The following is a 20,165-nucleotide window of genomic DNA, read 5'->3' as shown; positions in this document are numbered from 1 at the left end:
TCCAAGAGGTTTTTGTCTTACGTTGTTTCGATTAACCTTTTGACAGGTCTCGCAGGCTGCCGTGACTGTCTTTGCTACGTTATATACGCTTATACAGGCAAACTGTTGATTAAAATGATCAACTAACGCCTGGGTTCCCCAGTGTGTTTTACTGTGTATTTTTGAAAATATTTCGAGTGCTATGCCCTTTGGCAAGGCTTCTCTCCCATCTGGCAATATGTACTTACCATCTTGTTCCTTAGCTCCCATCTGTTCTAGTTTTTCCTTTTCTGCAGACTCAAAACTCAAATTTTTACTAACAGGTATTTGTTGCATAATCAAAATCGTACTATAATTGCCTGCCACTCATTTTGCTTCTGTATCAGCTGCATTATTTCCCCTGACTTGATAACTTGTACCTCGCTGGTGTCCCTTTATATGTACAACTGCTATTTTATTCGGCATTTTCAATGCCCCCAGAACTCGCCGAATTAATTCCGGGTGTATCAGTTCTTTTCCCTGTGAGTTAACAAATCCTCTTTCCTCCCATATTTTCCCAAAAGCGTGTACTACTCCAAACGCATAGCGTGAGTCTGTATATATAGTTCCATCCCTTTCCTTCAGTGACTCTAATGCTTTCCACAATGCATACAACTCACAGGCTTGAGCCGACCAGCTGGCACTCAGGGGGCCTGATTCTATTGTCTTAAATTCTCCTTTTTCCAGCTTCACGATAGCATATCCGGACAATCGTTTACCTTCCACTATTCGTGATGACCCATCTATAAATAATACTTCTCCACGTTGTAGTTCTTCTTCTTCTAAGTCTGGCCTAATGCGTGTCTGCTGTTCAATTGTTTGAAAACAATTGTGCAATAGTTCATTACCTTCTCCTGGGTACAAAAATTCAGCGGGGTTAACTGCTCCAATAGTTTTCAAAGATAGTTTAGGGGATTCTATAAGTATTCCCTCATACTTTAATAATCGGCTATCTGTAAGCCATTTTTCTGCTTTTTGTTGTAACACTCCCCTGATATTATGAGGCGCATATAAGACAACTTCTCCATTAAAGGTAATGCGATTTGTTTCCTCAAGTAATAAGGCAGCAGCAACAATGATTTGTAAACAACTCGGCCAACCCCTGCTCACAGGGTCCAACAGCTTTGATAGGTATGCCACCGGTTTCTTTTGTCCGGCCCATTCCTGAGTTAATACTCCGAATGCCGTTCCTTCATGTATGTTAACAAATAAATGGAATGGCCGCTTTAAATCTGGTAGGCTTAAAACCGGTGCTTGACTTAGCTCCCTTCTGAGCTTGGCAAACTGCTCTTGATCCTGAGGGGTCCACTTGGGTATTCTGTCTTTAGACAGTTGTTCATATAAGAATTTAACTTTAAAGCTGTAGTTTTCTATCCCCTGCCTACAATACCCAAATAGCCCTAATGCTTGCCGAATTTGCCTCTTAGTGACAGGCATAGGTAATTCCAGAATTCCTTTAATGCGTTCGGGATCCAATATCTTCTTGCCGTTAAACAAATAATGCCCCAAATATTTCACTTTTTCCTCCACAAATTGTAACTTTTCTTGTGATACCCGTAGTCCCTTTTGTGCAAGAAAGTTTAGGAGTCGAATGCTTTCTTTTCTTACATCCTCCTTATTATTCCCTGCTATGAGCAGATCATCTACATACTGTAATAGTACGTTTCCCGTTTGTACTCGGTATTCTTTTAAGAGCTCTTCCAGGGCCTGTCCAAACAGATTAGGGGACTCAGTGAACCCTTGGGGGAGCACGGTCCATCTCAATTGCTGTCTACGGCCTGTCTCTATGTCTTCCCATTCAAAGGCAAAATAATCACGGCATTCTTCTGCCAGTGGACAGGCCCAAAAGGCATCCTTTAAATCAGCCACACTATACCAGGAGTTATGGGGTCCTAGCTTGCTTAGCAGTGTGTATGGATTTGCTACTACAGGGAACCGGGTGATAGTTCTTTTGTTTATTTCCCTTAAATCATGTACGAGCCGATATTTCCCATTTGGTTTCTTTACAGGCAGAATGGGGGTGTTAAAGGGTGACCTACAAGGCTCTAAGATTCCTTGTGCTAGCAATCGATCAGTCTCTGGTTTTAATCCTCTTCGTCCTTCTAGGGATATCGGATATTGCTTTACCCTCACAGGTATGTGGGGTTCAGAAATTTGGATTTTAATCGGTGGAATTTCCAGTCTACTAATTGTGTCCGGAGAGTACCAGACATCGGGGTTAATTTGTCTTTGATCATCCACGGTCAAAGGATAAGCAGACACTGTTAGCTCTTGATTTTTCACTTTAATTTCTAATTGCAATTCAACAATTAAATCTCGTCCTAGCAGATTAAATTCTGCTTCAGGGACGAGCAAGAGTTCACCCATTCCAAATTTATTTTCAGTTTCGAATACCACATTTTTGATTTTGTTTACTTTAAAGGGTTCTCCTTTTGCCCCAATTACTTGTACTTTTTCAGGGGAAATTTTACATCCCTCAGGTATTTGCCTAATAGTCGATTTCTCAGCCCCAGTGTCTACTAAAAAGGTGAACTCTTGTTTGTGGGGACCTAATTTTAATTTTATCAAGGGCTCATGATGACTCCGGTCCCCTAAAATATAGAGCCCCTGACTCTCCTATTCCGTTTTCAATATTTCCTCATCCCTGATCTTTTCTCTGCAATTCTTCTTTATATGTCCCTTCTTTCCACAGTAAAAACAACATCTCTGTTCCTTCTTTACTACTGTGTTCCCTTATTTCGTTCCAGCAGATCTGTGTTCACCAGTCCGCCCTTTGCGATCCTCTCTGACCGCTGCTACCATCATTTTTACTTGTCGCTTACTACTTTCTTCTTCCCGCCTTACATAGACTTTCTGAGCTTCCCTCAATAATTCATCCAACCCTCTATTCTGCCAGTCTTCTAACTTTTCAATCTTCTTTCTGATATCTTCCCATGATTTTGCCACAAACTGAGTTTTGAGGAGCGCTTGCCCTAAAGGGTCGTCTGGATTTACCCCGGAGTATAGCTGAAGGGCTTTCCTCAGTCGTTCCAGCCACTCAGTAGGGCTTTCATCTTTCTTTTGCATTTCATTAAATGCTTTATTGATATTCTGGCCACGGGGTACTGCTTCTCTAATCCCCTGAATTACTATAGTTCTCAGGTCCGGCATATGAGTTCTATGCACCGGATCCTGATTATCCCAATTAGGTCTTTGGAGTGGCCATTTAATATCTGCTTGAGGTCCCTGGGCATGTTGAGCATCCCACAGTCTCATTCCTGCTCGTCTAATCATATCTCTCTCCTCGGTAGTAAATAATTGACCAAGGATAGATTGCATCTCATCCCAAGTATAAAGGTTTGGTCCCAAAAATTGATTTAATCTTTCTGCCACTCCGAGTGGGTCCTCAATTAAGTTTCCCATCTCGGTTCTTTTAAAATCCCGTAGGTCAGCCGAGTTTAGGGGTACGGAAATATATCCGATCACAGGTTGAGGTCCCCCCATGGGTATTTCCCTTAAGGGGTACATCTGAGCTGCCCCTTTTTGACTTCTAGCTACGCGTCTAGGAGGAGGGGGAGACCCTTGTTCCGACTCTGGTGGGGGAGTGGGCGCTCTGGGGACCTCTGGAGGGGCCGCGGGAGCAGGAGGAGGAATGTAAGGAGGGGGGGGATTAGAAGGGTTTCGTCTAACTCTTCCTTCTTTTCCTTTTGTTTAGTTTTTATCTCATTTAGCGGGTAAAGTCTAGCTCCCGGTCTTTCGAGCCACACTTCTGCATATTGACTCTCCTCTGGGTTAAGGGGTTTTTTACTATTAACCCAGAGGTTTAATTGCTGTCTGTCCCAATCTTCTTCTGACCCATAGACTGGCCAAAAGACATTTTTATAAATCTTCTTCCCTCCCCATATCTTAGTACAATATTCTATCATCTTCTGTTTATCTTTCCCTAAGGTTCCAGGGAAATATCTCCAATTGTCTAAGATATATGCCAGAGGGGTATTCTTAGGTACAGTGGGTACCCTTCCCATGGGAGTCGAAGGTTTGCTGCCCTTCGCCCCCATCTTCTGGATTATCCACAAATATACACTCACTCGCTCCCCTTGTTCCTGGCCCAGTCCCTCGCGGGAGATGGAAAACGCAGTACTTAAGGGTCCACACTCGCTTGGTTCAGTATATCGAACCTCTCACTCGTTATAATCCAGGAAACCCAATCCCGCCCGAACGGCAAACCCGCGAACAAATTCGCAATATACTTACGCGTCCTGCGTCTTCGTCCGGACTCCCGTGCACAGAATTTTTATGGGATTTTACCGGTTTCTCCTTTGCTCATTATTCTAGAATTTTTAGGTTCGTCGGTAAGGTTGAGGTAGGCTCTCGGTCACGGGGCTGCGGATTATCGCGGGGCGCCTCCCCGGAAGACCAAAGCTCACCGTTCATTATCCGAGTCACGGCACCAAGAAATTGTTATAAATTACGACCACAATGGATCATAATCCAATTAGAATTTTATTAATTATAGCAAATAGCATATGAGCAAAGACAGCGCTGGACGGCAGGGGAGTCTGCGCTCCGCCAACTGCCGTCCTGATCAGTTCAAACAGTCCCTTTTTATACATCCTTCCTTCCGTGTTCATGAAGTAGTGGAGGTACTCTGCGCATGCTTCAGTTGTTGTTAGGGGGTCGTCTTCTGCCTCTTGGTGGTCGCTGAGGCCGAAGTAAGAAGTCTTCCTCTTTTGTCCCATAGTTGTCCATTCACTCATATGTCCTTATATGGTGTTATTTCTCCTGTTTCTGTCGGTTTCCTGGAAATCTGGCGGTTATCTTATCTTGCACAAACGGTATCTGGTGACTGTTTGTGTAAGCAGTTGCGGTTATCTTATCTTACACAAGCGGTGTCTGGTAGCTGTTTGCATAAGCGATTTCATATCTTTTGTTGCCTAACCTTTACATTGAGCTTAACATAAATCTTAATAAACAATACTCTAGTCCATAGTTTCTCACAGTGGGTATTTGGGGGGGGGACTATTGTTTTATTTTGTGGGTGGGGTGTTGAGGGTGGTGTATTTGCGGGGGAGGGGGGAATGTTGGTGTTTGGGGGGGGGTAGTGGGATTAGAATAGTTTGGACAGGACCTTCTCTATTGTTTTTTTCATTAAAATTTGTTTTCTAGAAAAACTTCCTGTCAGTGTGGGAGGGGGAGGCAGCGCAGGGGGCGCCGGGAAACAGCACCCGATGGTGCAGCAGCCCCGCTGAGCCCCAGATCAGAGCTGGCAAGCTTTTTGCCCCCCGCGGGAGGCAGGCGGGAGCCTTTAGGACCCAGCGGCGTCCCCGCGGGCTCCGTGCCGGCGGCAGAGGGGGTCCCGGCGGCGGCGGCGCCCCTGCCCGGTGCCCCGGCAGGCGGGTCCGCCCGGCGCAGCGCGGGGAGGCCGGGTCTACCCGGGGCGGCCCTTCCCGCCCGCGCCCCCCCTGCCCGGCCCCGCCTGCCGCCGCGGCAACGGGCGCCCCCCCCGCGCGGCGCGGCCGTTGGCTCCCGGGTGTGGGGGGGCCGCGGCTGCCGGGCACCCCCGCCCGCTGCCGGCTGGAGGAGGGGGAGCCCCTGCGCCGCCTGAGGGCGGGGGGAGCCTCCTCGCCTCTGCGGAGCCCCAGCTCTGCCGCAGGTACTGTGGCTGCCCCCGCCCCGCACCGCCTGGGGCCCGGGGCCTGCGCAGGGCCGGGGTCTGAGGGAGAGGCGGGGGGCCTGTGCGGGGGGGTCGGGGCTGGGGGGTGTGGGGGCACCCGTGTGTGACAGGGGTCGGGACGGGGGATGGGGAGCCTCTCCTGTGCGAGGGGGGTGCGAGCTGTGGGGCTGCCGGCGTGTGACAGCGGGGACGTGCAGGGGCAGCTCCGAGGGTCCCTGTGCGTGGCGGGGGAAGCTGGGGCAGTTGCGTGTGTGTGGCAGCTCGGGGGGGAGGTGCCGCGGGGCGGGGGAAGCTGGGGCTGTGTGTGGCAGAGGGGGGGCGTGGGGGGAAGCCGGGGGGCTTGGGGCAAGGGGAGGTGTGGGGCACCTCCCTGTGTGGCCCCGGGGTCAGCGCCTGCCGGGCTGTCAGGGCGAAGCCTCCCCTCATTCCTTAGCAGCAGAGGGCAGGGACGTGGGAGGACACCGTTCAGTCTGGAGGGGAAACCCCCCCAGCAGCCCTCCCCTGCCGGCAGAACAGGATCCAGCGTGCCTTTGAGTTCCGTGCCCCGAGAGCGCAGCTTCTGCAGGAGGACGTGGCTCAGAGAGAGAGGTGGGGAGCGTGAGGATGGGGAGCGGGTCTCTGCTTGGGGTCGCTCCTTTTGTCAGTGTGGGAAGGGAGGTCTTGGGGCTGAAACTGTGTGAAAAACCTGTCAAGAAAACTACCAGGCAACGTGTTCTTACAGAATTCTCCCAGTAACCCCGATATTCACTATTTCACCGTTGAATCCTTGTACCAGTAAGGAGGTAGTGATGTGTACGAGAAGTATTTGTCCCAGAAAGCAAATTATTTATGTTCCCCTCTAGTGAGGAACTATGTGACAAGCTTTCAAGTGAGTGGCAGGAAGGAACAGCAGCATATTTTGGTGACAGGACTAGAAGAAAAAGTCACCAGGGTTATTTCTTTCATATCTGGTATTAACTTTTAGATGTACCGAACGCCCAGCATGTGGCTGTACAGTCTGAAAATCCTCCGTTCCCAACTGAAACGAGTGGGATTTTTCAGTAGAAAAACTGCAGAGCTGTGCAAGGCCTGTCCTGCCTCTGGCTGCTGAAGGATGTGATTTTTCAAAACTGAGGTTGGAGTCTGTTTCTGTCCTCTTATCTGCACCTCACTGGAGAAGGTGGATGCTGTTCCTCAGTAATGAGGTGGCAGTGCTGACAGGAGTGTTCATCAAAGCAGTATTACCTGTTTTTACTGGTAAAAGGAATCTGTGGTTGGTGAGTTTGTTTCTTTAAAGATGCTAAACATGACTCTGGCTAAAGGTAAAGTCCATTCACATAGTCTCTTTTGGATTACTGCTTTTTTTTTCTTGAATCTTGTGCTGACTGAGGGTCTTACTGTATAAAAGCTGTCAAATTCTGGCATTTCTCTGTGTTTGTTGTTACAGATCATGGCACCAGAAACAGCAACTTCCATCCTCGACAGGGCCGTCAAGATGAGGAAGGAGACGGAAGCCCGGAAAGGGCTCTTGGCCTGGACACTCCTTAATGTGTCTCTCGCAGGCATGCGATGTACTGAAATGTGCGTTAATTGTCACACCTGAGTCAAAGAAGCAAAGCCTCCTCCTTCGTATCTCCCTAAGTATTTCCTGGGACTGAGTAGTTGCAAAATGGTAACTTCTTTTGTGTCTTTTTCTTTTCAGGACTGAAAATCTCATCAGCTCATATTACAACATCACATGCTGGCCAATCTGGCATCTTGGTGAGTTGCTGCAGCATTTAAATTAGTGTTTGGGGTTCTTTTCTTTTTTTCACTTGTCAGTTTGATTGCTGGAGAGTAGTCTTTAAACAAGCTTTTTTTTTTTTTAAAAAAAAAAAAAAAGGTTTTTTTGTTTTAAATTTAAACCAAAGCTTTAGTTTGCTTTCTGCTGCCTCCCTTGAAACTTGGAATTTCATCCGTGTTAGTGACAGGTAAGGAGTGTTAACAGCTTTCTTAGATAGGAAGAACTTACTTGGTGCATTAAATCTGTTGACCGTGTAGAGGAAGGCTTTGGGGAACACGGCGGATTTTCCTGCTCTGTTGTCCCGTGGGCGTGGATGGCATTTCACAAGAATTCAGTTTTGGTTTGGAGGAGCAGACTCTAAGCCAGCTGTATCAAATATGGTTAGAGGATGAAGCAAGAGGAGGAGAAAAATCATGAGATGAATGACAGATGATTTGACAGAAGATGGTTTTTGAGAAATACTGTGAAACTTCACGGTAGTGGATTTGAAAATGACTGTCCATCTTTAAAAATTCCATTTTAGCAGTATCAGTTAATGTCAATATAGAAAGGAAAATTGTCTCCAAGGGTTCTGGCATGCAAAGGTGAAGAAATCTTGGCTACTGCCCAAATTGGTACTTACTGACAGCACTGATAATTAGACCTGTTTTTAATGGGCATATGCCCGTTTTTGCAAACGAGACGCTTTGGTTATTCCCTGTGCTCAAGCTACGGTAAAAACTTCTCTGTTTCTTCTAGAACTCGCACCACTTGCATCTCTGTTCATCCTGAACGCTGCCTTTGATTTCTGGGTGTACTTCAAATACACAGTGGCACCGACCAGCCTGGTCGCGAGTCCTCGCCAGCAGACCCTGCTGGGCTTGCAGAATGCAGCTGGGTGCAGTCAATATCTCCGGCAATTCTTTTTTTTTTTTTTTTTGCTTGTTTCAAGATGGTGTCTGTCTCAAGGGCAGGATTCTCTAGCGAAGCAAGTTCTGAATCGCCTCCTCTGACAGGAGCAGTAAACTGAATTACCCGCAGCGTATTAAAATTCACCGCATCAAGTGATAATTTGATGAGTGTTTGTGGGAGAACTGGAGGGGAAACAAACACAGACGGTGGGAAAGGGCAGGATGAGAGCGGCGGCTGCCGGACAGGGAGGGACTTGAACCCTGTGAGGTCGGGCAAGGAATTTGTGACTTGTCCATGGAACTAGGATCTGGGCAGAGAGCGCAGGTTCATATTTAATTTTGATGTCTTACTACTGTCACGCTGGGTAAGGAGAACCGAAGGAGAGGGACAGACAGACCTTCTTGTGAAGTCTGAAATGAGCCTCGAGAGTGGTCACTCAGAAAGCTTTTGAAGATCAAAGCAAAGTTCTAAAAAGAACCTGACAAGGCAAATATACCAAAAGCGGAATGCTGGCACGGTAGTATTGCGCTCTGCTCGTCTGCCCTAGAAAATGGGGAGCAGACAGTTGTAACGCTGTAACACCAAGGTTTGAGCATCTCCCGTGTTTATTTGCACAGATCAATTGAGACATTCAGCGGCTCAAGATGCACAGAGTAGGCAGGTAGAGGAGCTGATGAAATAGGTGATGGAATAGAGAACCCTCCTGCGTTAAGCAAGGTGCCTGGTAACACTGAACTGAAATCTGAAGCTGCAGGATTCGTGCTGAGTTGTGGTCCTGTGTCTCAGTCTTCTCTTTTTTTTTCTGTCAGTGGCTTGACTGCCGTGTTCTGTGGGGGCCAGATTTTTCTAGCATCCCTTCTAGCATCTTTTCTAAATCGCCTTAAGCTGGCGTTGTGTGTGCGTCTAAAGCGGGGAGGAGAGTTTGGGGCTGCTGCATCCGCAATGCTCATTCTGGCTTTCCCTTCCGGCACCTTCTCCTCTGCCCCGGGGCCAGAGTGTGCTGAGTTACAGCCCGTCACGCTGCCCTCGCACCCACCCACAGTTTGGTACCGGTTGTGTCCCGCGGCACAGCCCCCAAGGACGGGCTCTGCCAAACGGCAGCGCTTCTTACAGCCTTACTGGAACCTCTTCCCCGAGCAGCAGCTGCACTCAGGTAAGGACCAGGACAGCTCCCCAGGGTGCAGTTTGGGTCTTTGCTTGGTGCCCTGTGCTGCTGAAGGGGAGCGGTAGCCAGTGGAGAGTTGTCTATGTGTGTGTTTGCTCCTTTTGCAAAGCGGATCTAAATTTGTCGTATGGGGATTTGTCCTTCTTCCCTAGTGCCGCTTCCTTCCGTTTAGAGCAGCTGGTTTGTTTCAGAACAAGGCAAAACCAAGCAATCAAAATGTAAGTGCAAAGGAGACCAAAAAGACGCAACCCAGACCCCAAACAGGAGTCTTTTACGTTCATGTCGTTTAGAAATCAAGGTGGAATTCTGTCTGCCTTCTATGACACAACCGTTTTCCTTTGCCCAAGGTTTCCAGCCCCAGCTCCTCTCCCAGCAGGTCACCGTCCCCCAGTAGCGCTGGGCCAGTGGAAAGCGGCGGGTTAAGGTCTCGTTGCCGCTCTTCCCCCGCTCTGTGTAATTCTACGGGCGCGGAGGAGGATGTGACAGACCTCAAGGCACTGCACGCCTTCCTTTGGAGAGAGGAACAGAAGCGACAGAGAGTTCAACTCGGTAAAAACCAAACTGATTTGATGGGAAAAGCTTGGTCAGGAGAAGGGGCTGGGTTTATTGGAGGTTGGCTTTTACGGATGAGAAAAGTCCCAAAGGATTCCAGTGCAGCCTACTAGGAGATAGACCTGACTCGTTTATGGTGATCGCCTGTGACCTTGGTAAAGGTGGCTGCTGACTAGTGGAGTCTTTTCCTGAGGGGTTCGGACGTGAGGTGGGACACCATCATTTCTACCTGTCTCCGTGGCCCTCAGGATGTTTTCCTCCAGAGTTTTGCTGGGGATGAGCTGGGAATGTGTGCTGAAAGATCGTCTCTGTGGCACTTGTTGGCCGTAGCGGCCCGTGATAAGCTGCCGGGCTCTGTTGCCGTGTGATGAGAGGGATATCTTGTGGAGAAGGCGTTTCAGATGCGGGGGGTGAATTACCTGCAGGCAGTTTTTGTCCTGGATAGGGACAGTCGGGGTGCAGTCGGTGTTTCTGCAGACTGACCTCAGTGTCCGTATTCATGGCAGTTCGTGTCCGTGTGTCTGGCCAAAGCCTCCACCCGCTGTGCCTGTGCTGTTGCATTGAGAACTTCTATGCAATGACTGCACGTGCGTGTTTAATGAAGGAATCGTTTCAGGGTGTTTGGATTCCAGCTCTCCTTCCATCAGCCCAGCTTTTGGGAACTGCAGCCGTTCCATCGCCGACTGCGTGCAGGTGCTGAGAAAGTTCCGGTACCAGCTGGCCTGCAGGCCCCGGGCCCCATCACCACACAAGGATGTACCTGACCTGCGCTCGATATGGGCTGCAGAAGAGGTAAATTCCACGGCGAAAGTGGTCAGGAGAGAGAAACGGGTCTGTAAAGTACACAGCTTTGTGCAGAGGTTTGGATTTGAGCTGCGTCAAAAAAGTGGGAGAGAGAAATCCTCTAGCTCTGAGCTGTCTTCATCCAGCTTGCGAGGCTCCTGGTCACTGTAAATGGCCATTGCAAACTCTGAATTGTAGTGGGAAAAGTATTTTTCCCTTGGAGAGCAAGGCTCACACTGGATACAGTAAATTTCTGATCTAAAACTGGAGTTGGAAGGGATTTGTGTTTAACCCCGTGGAACAGCTGAAGGATATAAAGCATAAAGCCTTTACGCTGGCGTCTGAAAGAAGTCTGATGCCAAGGAATGCCACTCCCGTGGCTTCACTGAAATAGGATCGATTATTTCCTACGTTACTTGAATGAAACTGCCCATTCAGGTACCTCTTTCATCAAGCCTGCAGTTCAGAGCAATTTTATCCTCATAGAGCAGAGAGCTTCAGACTGACTTTGGCCTCGTGGCGGGTGGCTGTAGCGTGACTGGAGAGTGAGCGCATCCTCCGTGAAGCTGCTGTAGGAGTCCCGTGATCCAGCCAGCAGGCGTATAAGAATTTGGGGAAAAATGCGATTGGAATGATGTAGCTAGTGTCAGAAGTTGTCACAGACCCTAAAAACTCTTGGTATTCTCGGAAGTTCTTACACGTACTTAATGAACCTTTCCATAGGTCTGGGCACGGGTGACGATGCAGCGCCACCTCCTTGGTCCCGTGGATTCCTGGACCACGAAGGTCAGAAACGTAAGTCCCGTCTGGGGCCGAGACGTCCCGTCTCTGTGACAAGGTTTGGTTTTCCTTGCTGGAACCCAGACTGCTAAATTGGTATTTCTGCAGTATTTCTAACTCACTCCCCCGGGCTCAAAGCGTGGAAAATTCCAACCCAAAGGCTGGGTTTTTTTCTGACTGTCCCGAGCAGCGTAATAAAATCAAAAGGGAAAACCTCAATCTTAGTTAGCAACAGCCCTTGCTGGAGCAGGGCAGAGTGAATTGCACACGGTGGCAAAATAATGAGTCGGTCTGGCTTTGGATTGCCCCTTCACTCACAGCATCTATCAGGTCTAAAGTTTTGCTTGTGTGTTTTGTGTGTTTTTTTGTTTTTTAATAAGAGTTGTGAAAAGCAAAGATGGGTATGAGATCCATGCCAGATTGCTGAGCATCTATTCCTAAACCCAGGGCTAGCGCGCTTCAGTTATCAAATCCCACACGGAGTGCTTTTCAGCTTCTTGATTTCCCCAGACAAATGTGAGAGAGAGTGGCCTCATCAAAGTATAAATTCCCTTTATGGCTGGAGGGCTGTGTTCCTAATGCCCCTTTCCTCACGGTTCAGAAAAGCTGCAGAAAGAAAAGCTTTATCTGATACTTTCTAGAGATGTGTTTTCCTGACTCCTTTATTTGAATTTTCTGGTCTTTTAGACCTGTTAGGTTTTTTTAGACCTTTTAGTCCATTTCTGTACTGAATTTTCTGGTCTTTTAGAAAGTATTAGAGAGTCACTGAAACTCCACCTAACTTGATATGCTAACTGAATTCCTTTTCTCCTTGGTTGGCTTCAGCATTTCCGTTGTTAAGCTCCTTTGTGATCGTAACAGTGATGATTAGTAGGATGTAAGCTAAAGGTTGGGGATTTTTAAACATTTTTCTTGCTTCTGACCTCTTGAATTTTCACCTTTTTCTTTCCTAGTGGATTAATGAGACTATTGTAGTGCCACTTGTCCAAAAGATTGAGTCTGTGCGCATTCAGCTGCAAAGAATGGTGTGTCCAGAGTTGCAGATCAGAGGTAGGATGAGGCTTTGGAGCCCCCTTCCCCCCCTCTTTGCTTCCCCCACCCCTTCCCTGCTTCCTTCCTTCCTTGCTTCCCCTCCCCCCCCCGCCCCGCCCCTTGCTTCTCCTCCCCCATTTTTCTGGCTGGAAATTCTCACTCTCTCTCTACAAACTCTCCCTCTCTCCACTACTACGCCTTTTGACAAATGCTGCCCTCAACAACTTGTTTGAACAATTCTCATCAACTCCATCCACTTGATCTTTTTCTGACACTTAGACAATTCTCAAACAACTGTTGCTCTTCTTGCATCAAATCCAGGTGCCCTTCACCCACAACTCCATTTCATAGGCTGCCTTTCCATCTGTGCTGCTGAAGCCGTGTCACGCAGATCCCCTGCAAAGCAAATGCTTCTGGCTTGCGGGCGCGACTGTGCCGAAGCCATTGGCCGGCGCCCGTGGGTGATGCAGTTCAGGGGCTACGGGTGACCGGCGGCGGAGGGGGAAGCGCAGAGCTCTGCCTTGGCAGGGAGTCCCCGGGAGGGTCGGGATTAGACCGGAGGCTGCGCTTGGGCAGGTCCCGAGCCGCACTGGCTCATCTGAGCGGCTTCACTGAGCGCAGAGAGAAGACGCTCGAGGCGGGAGGGTTGATTCGCCCGGCGCAGGCCAGCGCTGGAGCCATCTGCACGGCCTCTCCACGCACGCTCAGACAATCCTCTCGCTCCGCAAACCGGGAGCGGGGTCCCGGCTCCAGCCGGGCTCCGTGCTGTGCCCGGGAGCCGCAGCCCCCCAGGAGCCCCAAGCGGCCCCATCCCATGTCCCCGGGGCTGCAGCCGAGCCCCGGCCCTTCCCTCCCAGGGGCCAGGGCTCTTTCCTTGGGGGTAGAAGCACCTTTAGAGAACCCCGGCGCTGGGGGCGGGTGGGTTGGCAGCGGCAGCAGACAGCTTCACTAGTGCCGCTCGGCCTTGGGGGAGAGCAGGCGAGTGGGGAACCACGAGGCAGCCGATCTGCCGAGGCGCTCGGGCTGCAGGACACCTGGAGCACCGGGCAAGGCCCAGATGAACGGTGCAGTAGTGGTTGGAGGGAACTGGAAAGCTGACAAGTCATTATCTAAAGTACTTATAAATGGCACTTGTGCATAAGAATTTAACAATTAGGGAAATTAATCCTTTGCTTAGGAGCATGCAGACTCATACCAGTTCTTGTATTGCTCTAAAAACCCACACTTCAGATATTCTGGTTCTATATACAGATAGGAAAAATGAAAAGATCAAATCTCCCAAGAACACCCCACAATTTCTGAGCTCATACTGTACTGATGAAATAATCTTTGTTCTCTCATGCTTCCTTCTGACAGCCACATTTACAGGATGGATACAAGCGAGGAAACCACCCGTACCCCATCCTGACAGCTCACTCTGCACTGTACCAGATGGTTTCCCCCCGCTCACATATTCACCTTTTTCCTCGCTTTTTGACACACTGGCAATGCCATGGGCAGCTGCTTGGCACAGCGCGGCTGCAGGGTGACGTGAGCCCGACCCATGCCTGGGACACTGCGCTGTTCACGTCTGGCTCCTGTAAGGCAACTGATTTCTAAAATGGTTGGAGGACTTGAACCAGACACGGAATTGAGCTGAATTTGGCAGTTTCCGCTTCAGAGCCCTGCTGTGCTGCTGGTGGTGTGGCTGTCAGACGTACCAGCTGTGTGCTTTCAAAACACGGGCACGCCTGTAGGCTGAGCAGGTGGAGTTTTGGTAAGGCGCAAAACCATCCAAATGGATAATTTTATGTTTTTGGAAATGCTACTCATGGTAATTTCTGCTCTCCTAACCCTTGCTAGTAAGTAATTGACTTCAAAGTGAAAAAAGGTAGGTGGCACTTAGGGAAAACCAAGATGTGCACAACACCAAAAAAAAAAAAGAGAACTAATATTACACTGAATATCTGTGAGAAAAGCAAACTGTCCAACAGTGTTGCCACTGGCAAAACATTGTTGTCTCACCACAAAGGCTTTTTTTTACGCCTTAAACTGTCGGGTATTCTCAGTACCTTGTCACTGGATGCTGCTGATGGTGCTGCAGACGCTCACAGGGCTGAAATCGCACCCAGGGACATTCAGCAGGGGCTAAACAGACGCCTCTGGCCCTGCAGGCGCAGGATGAGGAAGGGTGTTCCAAGTCCAGCTCCTGGCACCGCGCACTGAGTCCCGGGCACGGCCTGCCCGGCCGGCAGCACCTCGCCGTGGGGCGGCATGGCGGGGCTTGTGGGCCGGGGGCTCGCGGCAGTGTTTTGTGGACTCGGCGGTACAAATGGGGTGCAGCCAAGCCCTCTGCATGCCTGGTGGGGCCGAGGTGGCCATGCCGAGCCGTGGGCTCGCTGGAGCTGCCCAGGAACGCGGCGAGGGCCACCAGCCAGAAAATGTCTCCAGCCCTGTGGCTGCCCCAGCCCCGTGGCTCCGGGTCGCCGTGCAAGCAGTGGTGTGGCTGGACACTGGTTTCTTTTAATCTAGATCATCTGTTGCTGATATGTTAAACTACAGCTGACAGGCAGCGGCTGGTCTTAGAAGCAGGGTAAGAATCGTTGGAGCATCTCATTCTGTATAAATATTTCAGCGTGCTGCTCTGGGAACAGCACAGACTAATTTCATTCCCACAAACAACTGTAGAACGTGCTCTATGCAGTAATTCACGTTTCAGCCTTTTCATTTGTATTAATAACTGATCACTCCTATGAAACACACCTTCCCCCTAAGCCTGATGTTTCTAAAACATTGTTTTCTTAAAAAAGCCCAGTAATTTTAGTTAATAGTAAAATTATTTGCAAGCAGTTGGCCTTGTAAGGAGCTTTCTAAACTATAAAAGTTTTGCTTTCCAAAGCCTTCTGATTTTCTTTTGTTGTTTCTGCACGTCTACTTCTGACCCTTTCCAAGAAGGTGTTCACAGATCGTACCAAGCACCTTGTACGTAGAGGTATTAATGCAAATTAAGTCTACTTTCCTTGCTCTATTTTCTGTTCTCTAGTCCAGTTTAGTTTCTGGTGTTCGGGTACAGCTGCTGGATTAATGAAGAGTCATCGCATGAGTGTTTTAAGCAAGGGAAAAAGACATAGTTATAAGGGACTGTGTTGGACTATGTCTCAACTTTGCTGCTGTGCCACTACCACTTCCTGGCCTCAGCATCCTGTCACTGTGGAGGAGTACACTTTGAAAGAGACAAATTATTCCCAACAAAACAACGATATCTGCCCAAATCTGAAACCTCATGCTTGGCAGTGCCTGCCAAGCTGCACCTGCGTGCGAGATGGGTGAAGAGGAATTTTGGGTGAGGAAGATGTGCGGAGATTGGAGATGCCAACAGGTCGACCCCCCACTGGTATGACCACCATGAACACCTGGGCATGTGCCATGGCCATGGGTGGAGCAGCAGGGTCAAGGGAGCCTGGGAGGGAGAGATATCTGTAGAGTGGGGAGCAGAGGTGGCCTAGGGAAGGGATGGTGTCTGGGGTTAGCACAGGGGGTGACAGGGCACACGGAGGGGTGATGGGAGCAGGGGTGGGGGAGATAGAGCAGGGCAGGGGTGTCAGCTGAGGGAGGGTGCTCTAGGGGGTCTGCAGGGCACGAAGAAGGGGCAGCCAATGGAGCTTGCAGGTGAGGGGTCAGCCAGGAGGGGTGTGAGGGAAGGGGCCGAGGACCAGGGTGAGGCGGGGGGGGGGAGTGAGGTGCAATGTAAGTAGTTACATCAGATTGACTTGGGGTTTCCCAAGTTTGACTACTGAAAATAAACCTGTCAAATTAAACCAAAGAGCTAAAATGTGCACTCTGGTTGTGGCTTAAGTGAAAAGCCATAAGCAAGTGCAGCATGTTTAATAAAATTATATTCCTGTATGATATACTTGAAATAATCAAGTTTGCAGGAGATATCTTTATCTTTGATGTAACAGCTGGTACATCTTCCTAGAGACATTCTGCAAACACTGCACGAGAGACAGCACACCTGCCAGGACAGGGCGTTTACCTACAAAAATGTAAAAGACAAATACCTCAATGTTTGTGCTACCAATATTATAGGTTGTATTTACAAAAGCTATTTTTTCTATCCATCCATGGCCAAAAATTACATGTACCATGACTCACAGAAAATCTGTCTTCATGACAAAACATTTTTCCTACAGCAGGCATATTAAGGGTTAACTAATTTGATGGATGTTTTCAGAATAAGCTTTCATGGTTTTGTAATTAAAAGCACTAGAAGAAGAAGAGATTCAAGTTCCACACAGATATTTTGTGTCCAGTTCTGTCCTCACAGCATTAGAGTAACAGAGCAAGCCTGAGAGCATTAGAGCAACAGAGCCTGCCCTTGGGGAGGCAGCTAACTTAAACATTTTTATCTCCCAGGCTGTAAAAAGTCCTGCCTAATAATGAACAAACTTTGCATGGAAACGGGGTGTGGTCCCAGAGCCTGCAGCACCATTGAGGTCCGGTCCTGGGGCGGGCAGTGTGGCACCGCGTGCCGGTCCCGGGGCTGGCAGAGACATGGGGGTCCGGTCATGGGGCAGGTAGCGCTGTCGTGGTCTGGTCTTGGGGTGGGCAGTGCCGTTGGGGTGTGGTCCCGGGGCCAGTAGAACTGTGGGGGTCCCATCACGAGCAGGATAGCACTGACAGTGTCCCATCCTGGGGCCAGCAGCGTGGAACAGGGGTGAGGTCCCAGAGTGGGCAGCGTGACAGCAGACACCGGTCCTGGAGCGGGCAGCGCCTCCGGGGTCTGGTCCAGGGGGGAGCAGTGCTGTCGAGGTCCAGTCCTGGGGCGGACAGCGCGGCTCTACTGTTCAGTCCTGGGGCTGCATAGCCTTCGGGGTCCGGTCCTGGGGCAGGCAGCTCGCACCAGGCACTGGTTCCGGGGCTGGCAGCACTGTCAGGGTCCCCTCCTGGGACGGGCAGTGCGGAACTGGGGTGTGGTCCCATGGCAGGTAGAGCCATTGGGGTCTGGTCCCAGGGCGGGCAGAGCCGTCGACGTCTCGTTCCAGGGTGAGCAGCACGGGACCGGGGGCCGGTCCAGGGGCTGGCATAACCGTGAGGTCTGTCCCGGGGCAGGCAGCTCAGCACCAGGCACCAGGTCCGGGTGCGGCAGCACTGTCGAGGTCCCATCCCCGGCCGGGCAGCGTGGAATCGGGGTGTGGTCCCAGGGCCGGCAGCGCCGTTGAGAGTCTGGTTGGAGGGCAGGCACCACCGTCGGCATCCGGTCCCAGGGCGGGCAGCACGGAACCGGGTGTGGTCCCGGGGCGGGCAGCGCCGTCAGGGTCCCATCCCGGGGCGCGCGGAGCCATGGGGGCCAGTCCCTGGGCAGACTGTACAGACATTTCACTGATGAAGCATATTTACTTCTGTCTAATAGGCAGGATCCTTAGTTACAGACCAGTTTGCTACCTTTCCCATATGCCCAGAATGAGACAAAAGGTCTGTGTGTGCAAGAGAAGGAAAAACCAGAAGAACAGAGAAGGAAACCAGCTAGAAATAAAATTCAGACTTTATATCACGGTCCTAGCTTGTTCCTAACTTGTTTAAGGTGATTGCCATGTATGGGAAACATTATTTCCTACACAAGCAAACAGACTACAATCAACCAGAGTTATTAATATTAAAGAAGTAATAATAAAAAATAAATTAAACAGGAGTTTGCAATGCCGTAGGGATTTGTGTTATGTATTGGTGACCCTGTTCCACAAAGCTAACAGGTGTGGGGTACCTTGAAGGCAGAGATGAACTGGATCCAGTGCTCTGCCACTTTTTACCAGCACCCTTTCCAGTCACCTTCTCCTCACAGGTTGCTGTTACTGGAGTGAGGACATTCTCAGGCAGCCTCTGGCTGTATCCAGAGTAGAGCAATGTATAGAACAATATATGCACCCATTTGCTTGCCCCTTGCACATGGAAGGCCTCCCTCAAGATGACCATTGACGAAACTTGACTGTTTTTCCCATCAAGCATTGTGCGTTTATGCCTTTATTCCAGGAAAATGGAAACTGTGCTCACTTTATGTTATCTAGTTTACAGACAGTTTTCAGTGCCAAGAACATCTAATTGGTGTGAAAACCATTAAGAGGAAATTCCATGGAAGAGAGGAGATGTACAGAAAAGTGTGGCATTCCCAGCACAGTCTGTCTTCTTCTGTACTACCTCTGCCAGTCAGCAGCTGAATTTGACTTTTCAGGCAAGAGTGGCTTGGCACAGAAATTTCCGTCCCAGTATTGCTGTTCAGAGTCAGGTTTAAGTAACAGTTATCCTTTGACATATCAGTGATTAACTTGTTTGTAATGCACAAAAAGTCAGCCCTCCATATAGTGAAGAATTTTTGCTGCCTTTTTTGATTTGATTTGATCCAGGAGACCATACTATCTCAAAGTGCACAAATCAAAGCACATAAGCTAAATCATCACTAGCATCTAGTGATTCAGGGAGAGATGTGCACACTGAACACACATAAATCATGCAGGAGTAATATCATGCAGGCAAAAGGAATGATTTTGAGCATGCACAATATTTTAAAGTTCAAAATGTAATTTAAGCTGGCTCCATATTCCCCTTCAGAACTGCCTTCCTCTGCAGCCTCTTCCCCTTCAGGGACTACTCTACAGGCAGTCCCTTCTTCTGTCAAGTTGGAATCCTCTGCATCCTGCTCTGCCTCAGAGACAGCACCTTCTTCATCGTCCTCCCCTGCAAAACTTCCCTCCTCCGTGCTGGTGCTTCCACCCTACAGTGCAACACATGTGAACCACGAAAGCCAAGTAGGTTCTGCCAACCCATGTCGTCCATGCATGCCATTCATTTCACAATCCTAAAGCAATAAAAGTGGAGAAGATTTAACTTCTCAAGGTTACAGGTGTTTCTTCATTTGTTTTGTTTCACTTTCTGAAAAATTCAGTGGGGGAGAATGAGAACCATAGCCATAAGCCACATGTTGCAGATCTGCCACCAGCCCCTGGTTCCACCCAGCAGTTACTTCCCGTTCTGCTCAGTTCATGTTTCAGTTCCATTATCATTTACACCAACATTCTACTGGACTAATGTAAATGTTAGAAGAAAGACACAGAACGGCTTGGGATGCAGCTCCCTGTGGGACTTCCGGACCCTGTAGGAAATCCCCAGCCCCATCAGAATTCCAGCTGGGAGCTGATCCCACCCCGTGAGCATCCTGCCCTGCCCCGTGCCCGCTGGCGCTACCGCTGGATCCCACCACCACCACCATGGCAGCCTCTTCCTCCCTGAGGCCGAGGCAGGTCTCTGTGACCAGTGAGCCCTCTCAGTTTAACACCTAAATGTCGTGAAACAGGAATTCAGCGCTGCAGACAAAGAAAGCACCAGTGCAGCACCCTGGCTGCGGCCCAGCGTTTCAGGGGACTAAACGCTGCTTCCACTGGAAGGGAGCAGCTGACAGCCCGTCCTACTTCCCTGGGTACAGTCACAACTTTCAGAGGTGATGAGCATTTTCTCAGAGCATTCCTCTGGCAGAACCCGCAGAGAACTCTGCACCC

At 49.6% G+C, this 20,165-nt stretch overlaps 1 protein-coding gene across 1 annotated transcript; it reads left to right on the top strand.

The window, feature by feature from the left end:
• Positions 1 to 1,199: 1,199 nt before the first annotated feature.
• On the top strand, positions 1,200 to 12,654 carry LOC141955745 (transmembrane protein 209-like; the record flags this gene model as incomplete). Its single annotated transcript, XM_074895325.1, has 9 exons — positions 1,200 to 1,214; positions 2,125 to 2,153; positions 7,353 to 7,411; positions 8,172 to 8,310; positions 9,234 to 9,477; positions 9,837 to 10,038; positions 10,658 to 10,833; positions 11,548 to 11,619; positions 12,558 to 12,654. Coding segments are annotated over exons 1-9 (1,033 nt in total), but the record flags the coding sequence as incomplete, so codon positions are not given.
• Positions 12,655 to 20,165: the final 7,511 nt, after the last annotated feature.

Source organism: Athene noctua, unplaced genomic scaffold (assembly GCF_965140245.1).
Source record: "Athene noctua unplaced genomic scaffold, bAthNoc1.hap1.1 HAP1_HAP1_scaffold_527, whole genome shotgun sequence".
In the NCBI taxonomy this organism is placed as follows: Eukaryota; Metazoa; Chordata; class Aves; order Strigiformes; family Strigidae; genus Athene; species Athene noctua.
The sequence above is the reverse complement of the archived record's forward strand: the minus strand, read 5'-3'. Positions and strand labels throughout refer to the sequence as shown.